The 7,803-nt window shown below is 47.8% G+C and overlaps 1 protein-coding gene across 4 annotated transcripts in view; it reads right to left on the reverse strand.

Annotated features, from left to right (window-relative positions):
• LOC135503867 (regulator of G-protein signaling 17-like) overlaps positions 1–7,803 on the reverse strand; it is a 110,732-nt gene that overhangs the window by 66,654 nt on the left and 36,275 nt on the right. For 3 of the 4 annotated variants that reach the window (XR_010450012.1, XM_064922036.1, XM_064922038.1), the window contains exon 3: positions 5,109–5,189. Coding sequence is in view for 3 of the 4 variants with exons in the window: in XM_064922036.1 (XP_064778108.1) it covers positions 5,109–5,189 (81 nt within the window). In the remaining variant the exon portion in view is untranslated. The remainder of the gene's footprint in view (positions 1–5,108; positions 5,190–7,803) is intronic. The other variant, XM_064922037.1, reaches the window with a different exon arrangement.

The raw sequence follows: 7,803 nt of genomic DNA on the forward strand, positions 1-7,803 counted from the left end.
TAAACTGTCATGGTCAAAACCTATAGATTCAATGGTTGTAGAGATGGGGAGAGGTCTGTCCGTAATAAAGAGATGGGGAGAGGTCTGTCCGTAATAAAGAGATGCTCTGCTTTTTTTTACACCACACTCCAAAAAGCAAGTTCTGCAGGCTCTAGTCTTGTCTAATCTTGATTATTGCCCAGTAGTGTGGTCGAGTGCTGTAAGGAAAGACCTAGTTAAGCTGCAGCTGGCCCAGAACAAAGTGGCACATATTTCTCTTAATTGTAATCAGAAGGATGATATAAATGCCATGCATGCCAGTCTCTCTAGGTTAAGAGTCTTCTTATAGCTGGGGGCAGTGTTGAGTAGCTTGGATGAATAAGGTGCCCAGAGGTGCCCAGAGTAAACTGCCTGCTACTCAGTCCCAGTTGCTAATATATGCATAGTATTAGTATAGTAGTAGTATTCATATTGGATAGAAAACACTCTGAAGTTTCTAAAACGGTTTGAATGATGTCTGTGAGTATAACAGAACTCATATGGCAGGCAAAAACCTGAGGAAAAAATCCAACCAGGAAGTGGGAAATCTGAGGTTGGTCATTTTTCAACCCATTCCCTATTGAAGATACAGTGGGATATTGGTCATGTTGTACTTCCTAAGGCTTCCACTAGATGTCAACCGACTTTAGAACCTTGTTTGATGCTTCTACTGTGAAGTGGGGCCGAATGAGAGGGGAATAAGTCAAAGGTCTGCCAGAATGCCTTGAGCTCGTGACACTCGTTCACCTGAGAGCGAGCTCTGTTCCATCGCAATTCTACAGACAAAGGAATTCTCCGGTTGGAACGTTATTGAAGATTTATGTTAAAAACATCCTAAAGATTGATTCTAGATCATCAAAGGTTAGTGATTCATTCTATCTCTATTTCTGATTGTTGTGACTCCTCTCTTTGGCTGGAAAAATGGCTGTGTTTTTCTGTGACTTGGCTCTGACCTAACATAATCGCTGGGGTGCTTTCGCCATAAAGCCTACTTGAAATCGGACACTGGGGTGGGATTAATAAGAAGTGTATCTTTAAAATGGTGTGAAATTCTTCTATGTTTGAGGAATTGTAATTATGAGATTTCTGTGGTTTTGAGTTTGGCCCCCTGGACATTCACTGGCTGTTGTCATATCGATCCAGTTAACGGGATCTCAGCCCTAAGAAGTTTTAAGAGTTGGGGAGAGACTGACTGCATCACTTCTTCTTTTTATAAGAAACATTAATGTGCTGAAAATCCCAAATTGTTTGCGTAGTCAACTTACACACAGCTCTGACATACACACTTACCAGACCAGGGGTCTTTTCACAGTCCCAAAATCCAGAAATAATTCAAGAAAGCGAACAGTATTATATAGAGCCATTATTGCATGGAACTTCCTTCCATCTCATATTGAACAAATAAACAGCAAACCTGGTTTCAAAAAACAGATAAAGCAACACCTCACGGCACATCGCCTCTCCTCTATTTGAACTAGAAAGTTTGTGTGTATGTATTGATATGTAGGCCACATGTACCTTTAATATTTACATTTACATTTAAGTCATTTAGCAGACGCTCTTATCCAGAGCGACTTACAATAAAAATGTATGTAGTTCTGTCCTTGAGCTGTTCTTGTCTATTGATGTTCTGTATTTTGTCATTCTGTATCATGTTTCATGTTTTGTGTTGGACCCCAGGAAGAGTAGCTGCTGCTTTTGCAACAGACAATGGATCCTAATATAATACCAAATACCACACCTGGACAAAAGGAACACCTATGTGAGAATGCTGTTCATTGACTACAGCTCAGCGTACAACACCATAGTGCCCTCAAAGCTCATCACTAAGTTAAGGGCCCTGTGACTAAACACCTCCCTCTGCAAACTGCAACAACACATCCGCCACGCTGATCCTCAACATGGGGGCACCTCAGGGTTGCGTGCTCAGTCCCCTGCTGTACTCCATCTTCACCCACGACCGCACGACCAGGCATGACTCCAACACCATCATTAAGTTTGCTGATGACAACAGTGGTAGGCCTGATCACAGACAATGATGAGACAGCCTATAGGGAGGAGGTCAGAGACCTGACCGTGTGGTGCAAGGACAACCTCTCCCTCAACGTGATCAAGACAAATGAGATGATTGGGGACTACAGGAAAAGGAGGATGGAGAATGCCCCCATTCTCATCGATGGGGCTGTAGTGAAGCAGGTTGAGAGCTTCGAGTTCCTTGGTGTCCACATCAACAACAAACTAACATGGTCCAAACACACCAAGACAGTCGAGAAGAGGGCACGACAAAACCTATTCCCTCTCAGGAGACTGAAAAGATTTGGCATGGGTCCTCAAATCCTCAAAAGGTTTTACAGCTACCATCGAGAGCATCCTGACGGGTTGCATCACTGCCTGGTATGGCAACTGCTTGGCCTCCATGCATGGCACTACAGAGGGTAGTGAGAACGGCCCAGTACACCACCGGGGCCAAGCTTCTTGCCATCCAGGACCTCAATACCAGGCGGTATCAGAGGAAGGCCTTAAAAATTGTCAAAGATTCAGCTACCCTAGTCATAGACTGTTCTCTCGGCTACCACACAGCAAGCGGTAAAGGAGCACCAAGTCTAGGTCCAAGAGGCTCCTAAACAACAGTGTTATAGCAAACAAGCCATAAGACTGTTGAACAATTAATCAAACGACTACCTGGACATATTTACATTGATTTGATTTACATTGATTTGATCATTCCTATGAATTATTCTGGATATAACGACACATCACATAGCGTAGTGATAGCCAAGTGATAGCCTAGTGATCTTATTGACAATATGATCTGGTAATGAAAAGACAAATAGATTTCTGGTTTCCATGTTACACCTGCAATACAAGCAGCCTGAAGTAGCCTCCCTGAACTTGAATTTGGAGCTCAGAAATTCAAGTACTGGAATAGGCCTACTTTAGAAAAATCAGTCATTTCCTCAATTAGATGCCTGAAAAGTTATTGTAATTATTGAAAGCAATGTATAAGTTCTCTCCTGCTCCCTTATAATTATCTGTGATTTCATTGTTGATCAGTCTTTGTGAGAGATGAAGGGTTCTTGGCTACCCTGTTAATTTAAGGTGAAACCCACGTGCGGTTGTTATGACGACGATAGCATCTAATGTTGACTTCAACTTGGCTTTCCATACAAATCCCTTTTTTGGATCAATTTCCATTTATAAAAAAAACAGCGATGGTGACAATCACATGGAGAGGTTTTAATGCTACCAATATTCACATGCTTTATTATGCGTGCCTGCGTCAGCCTCATAGGACACAGAAACATCACCATGCATCCAATCTATTTAGTCAGGCAAGTCCACGTTATCCTCACGCAGTTTGCAATATAATAATGATTTGAAAATCAATGGACTGGCAAGCCCCCCAAAAATATGTATTATTATATGCTTTATATGCATTACGAACCCTAATGGCTTACTTTTTTGACACTTTTAGCTTTTTTTGGTTGGACGGGGGGGGGTGTTATATATTGGGCCCTATATGTACATTTATATAAATTATACAATTGTATAACATTGAGGTCCTTAAAAAATTACAATTGAGTGCTTGCCAACGTCTGTACGAAACGTGCTAACAGGATGTATAGTCCTCGACCTAGTGTTGCATTATGGGAAATGTGAATATATTCACTTTTACTCCTCTAAGTACACATGTGGAACTGCATAGAAATCGTTTTTATTTTTGTTTTAAAAAGTTTTGAAAATGTCACACATTGGGTCCATTATTTATAGTAAGACCCAAAAACTCACAAAAAAATTATAATAAACTAGTACAAAACTGTTTTTCATATTCTAGTATAAAAAAAAAGTACAGAAGTTTGGGTAAACACAAGGGGTTAGGGTGTAGGGGGTTAGGGTTTAGGGGGTTAGGAGGTAGGCGTTAGGGGGGGTGTAGGGGTTAGGGTGTAGGGGTTAGAGTGTAGGGGTTAGGAGGTAGGTGTTAGGGTGTAGGGGTTAGGGTGTAGGGGGTTAGGGTGTAGGGGGTTAGAGTGTAGGGGGATAGGGTGTAGGGGGTTAGAGTGTAGGGGTTAGGGTGTAGGGGTTAGGGTGTAGGGGTTTAGGGTGTAGGGGAATAGGGTCTAGGGGTTAGGGTGTAGGGGTTAGGGTGTAGGGGGTTAGTGTGTAGGGGTTAGGGTGTAGGGGGTTAGGGTGTAGGGGTTAGTGTGTAGGGGTTAGGGTGTAGGGGTTAGGGTGTAGGGGTTAGGGTGTAGGGGTTAGTGTGTAGGGGCTAGGGTGTAGGGGTTAGTGTGCAGGGCTTAGGGTGCAGGGGTTAGCGTGTAGGGGTTAGCGTGTAGGGGTTAGGGTGTAGGGGTTAGTGTGTAGGGGTAGGGTGTAGGGGTTATGTGTGTAGGGGTTAGGGTGTAGGGGTTAGGATGTAGGGGGTAGGGTGTAGGGGTTAGTGTGTAGGGGTTAGGGTGTAGGGGTTAGGTTGTAGGGGTTAGTGTGTAGGTGTTAGGGTGTAGGGGTTAGTGTGTAGGGGTTAGGGTGTAGGGGTTAGTGTGTAGGGGTTAGGGGGTAGGGGTTAGTGTGTAGGGGTTAGGGGGTGGGGGGGGGTATGTAGGGGCTAGGGTGTAGGGGTTAGTGTGTAGGGGTTAGGGTGTAGGGGTTAGGGTGTAGGGGTTAGTGTGTAGGGGTTAGTGTGTAGGGGTTAGGGTGTAGGGGTTAGGGTGTAGGGGTTAGTGTGTAGGGGTTAGAGTGTAGGGGTTAGTGTGTAGGGGTTAGGGTGTAGGGGTTAGTGTGTAGGGGTTCGGGGTTAGGGAGTAGGGTTTAGGGTGAAGGGGCTAGGGAGTAGGGTTTAATGTGTAGGGGTTAGTGAGTAGGGTTAGGGAGTAGGGTTTAGGGTGTAGGGGTTAGGGTGTAGGGGTTAGTGTGTAGGGGTTAGGGAGTAGGGGTTAGTGTGTAGGGGTTAGGGGTTAGGGAGTAGGGTTTAGGGTGAAGGGGCTAGGGAGTAGGGGTTAGTGTGTAGGGGTTAGTGAGTAGGGTTAGGGAGTAGGGTTTAGGGTGTAGGGATTAGGGTGTAGGGGTTAGGGAGTAGGGGTTAGGGTACTCACCAATCTTCACAGTTTTGAAAGGTCTCCAGATGCGTCTCCAGGGATTTCCTACCTCTGTCCTCTTCATTCCTAACGGTGAGACTGCAAGGTGGTGAAACTACATCACAGCACTTATACACACACACACACACACACACACACACACACACACACACACACACACACACACACACACACACACACACACACACACACACACACACACACACACACACACACACACACACAGTTTGGGCGGTATCTAGACGTTCATACCGTTTCTGTTCCATACCGGATACCGGGGTGTACTGTATTACCGGAAGTCCAAACAAGTGGTGCGATTTCAAAAATATATATTTTTATGCACAAAACTATTCAGGCAGCAAGAACGTTGATCCAGGAAGGAACTGAGTGATACTGCTGTTCCCACGAAGCATGTCGTCTAGCCACTTAGTTGGCAAACAAAATGCATAGCTGGTTGGGATGTCTTGTCGTTCCACTTAACCAGTTCGTGGAATTACAGCCACCAAAATATATTTTTTTAAGGTTTTGAAAATCATACTGTCGTTATTTTGAAAATACCCCGGGATATGATATCAACGGTATATCGACAAAGCCTAACACGCATGCACACACACACACACACACACACAGACACACACAGACACACACACACACTCACACACACACACACACACTCACACGCACGCACGCACGCACACACACACACACACACAGACACACACAGACACACACACACACGCACACACACACACACACACTCACACGTCTTACCCCCTACTACACGCACGCACGCACACACACACACACACACACACACACACACACACACACACACAGACACACACAGACACACACACACACGCACACACACACACACACACTACACTTGAGAGAGGGGGACGCACGCACGCACGCACACACACACACACACACACACACACACACACACACACACACAGACACACACACACACTCACACGCACGCACGCACGCACAAACACACACACACACACACACACACACACACACACACACACACACACACACACACACACACACACAGACACACACACACACACACACACCCAGAGAGACACACACACACACCCACAAACATATATTCTTGGTTCTGGGTGTTGGGACTCTCTACTTGAGAGGGGGGACAGGGTCGTACCCTCTACAACTTGAGAGAGGGGGGGACAGGGTCGTACCCTCTACAACTTGAGAGAGGGGGGGACAGGGTCGTACCACCTACTACTTGAGAGAGGGGGGACAGGGTCGTACCCCCTACTACTTGAGAGGGGGGACAGGGTCATACCACCTACTACTTGAGAGAGGGGGGACAGGGTCATACCACCTACTACTTGAGAGAGGGGGGACAGGGTCGTACCACCTACTACTTGAGAGAGGGGGGGACAGGGTCGTCCCACCTACTACTTGAGAGAGGGGGGACAGGGTCGTACCACCTACTACTTGAGAGAGGGGGGGACAGGGTCGAACCCTCTACAACTTGAGAGACCGGGGGACAGGGTCGTACCACCTACTACTTGAGAGAGGGGGGACAGGGTCGTCCCACCTACTACTTGAGAGGGGGGGACAGGGGTCGTATCCTCTACAACTTGAGAGAGGGGGGCAGGGTCGTACCCTCTACAACTTGAGAGAGGGGGGGCACAGGGTCATACCCTCTACAACTTGAGAGAGGGGGGACAGGGTCGTGAAGAGGGGGGGACCACCTACTACTTGAGAGAGGGGGGGACAGGGTCGTCCCACCTACTACTTGAGAGAGGGGGCAGGGTCGTACCACCTACTACTTGAGAGAGGGGGGGGGGAAAGGGTCGTACCACCTACTACTTGAGAGAGGGGGGACAGGGTCGTCCCATCTACTACTTGAGAGAGGGGGGACAGGGTCGTACCCTCTAAACTTGAGAGAGGGGGGACAGGGTCGTACCCTCTACAACTTGAGAGAGGGGGACAGGGTCGTACCCTCTACAACTTGAGAGAGGGGGGGACAGGGTCGTACCACCTACAACTTGAGAGAGGGGGGGACAGGGTCGTACCACCTACTACTTGAGAGAGGGGGGGACAGGGTCGTACCACCTACTACTTGAGAGAGGGGGGACAGGCTCGTACCCTCTACTACTTGAGAGAGGTGGGACAGGGTCGTACCCTCTACTACTTGAGAGGGGGGACAGGGTCGTACCACCCACCTTGAGAGAGGGGGGACAGGGTCGTACCACCTACTACTTGAGAGAGGGGGGACAGGGTCGTACCACCTACTACTTGAGAGAGGGGGGACAGGGTCGTACCACCTACTACTACCCTCTACTACTTGAGAGAGGGGGACAGGGTCGTACCACCTACTACTTGAGAGGGGGGGGACAGGGTCGTACCACCTACTACTTGAGAGAGGGGGGGATAGGGTCATCTCACCTACTACTTGAGAGAGGGAGGGGACAGGGTCATACCCTCTACAATTTGAGAGAGGGGGGACAGGGGGGGACAGGGTCGTACCCTCTACAACTTGAGAGAGGGGGGGACTTGAGAGTGGGGGGGGTCGTACCCTCTACAACTTGAGAGAGGGGGGAAAGGGTCGTACCCTCTACAACTTGAGAGAGGGGGGACAGGGTCGTACCCTCTACAACTTGAGAGAGGGGGGACAGGGTCATACCCTCTACAACTTGAGAGAGGGGGG

This window comes from Oncorhynchus masou, chromosome 18 (assembly GCF_036934945.1).
Source record: "Oncorhynchus masou masou isolate Uvic2021 chromosome 18, UVic_Omas_1.1, whole genome shotgun sequence".
In the NCBI taxonomy this organism is placed as follows: Eukaryota; Metazoa; Chordata; class Actinopteri; order Salmoniformes; family Salmonidae; genus Oncorhynchus; species Oncorhynchus masou.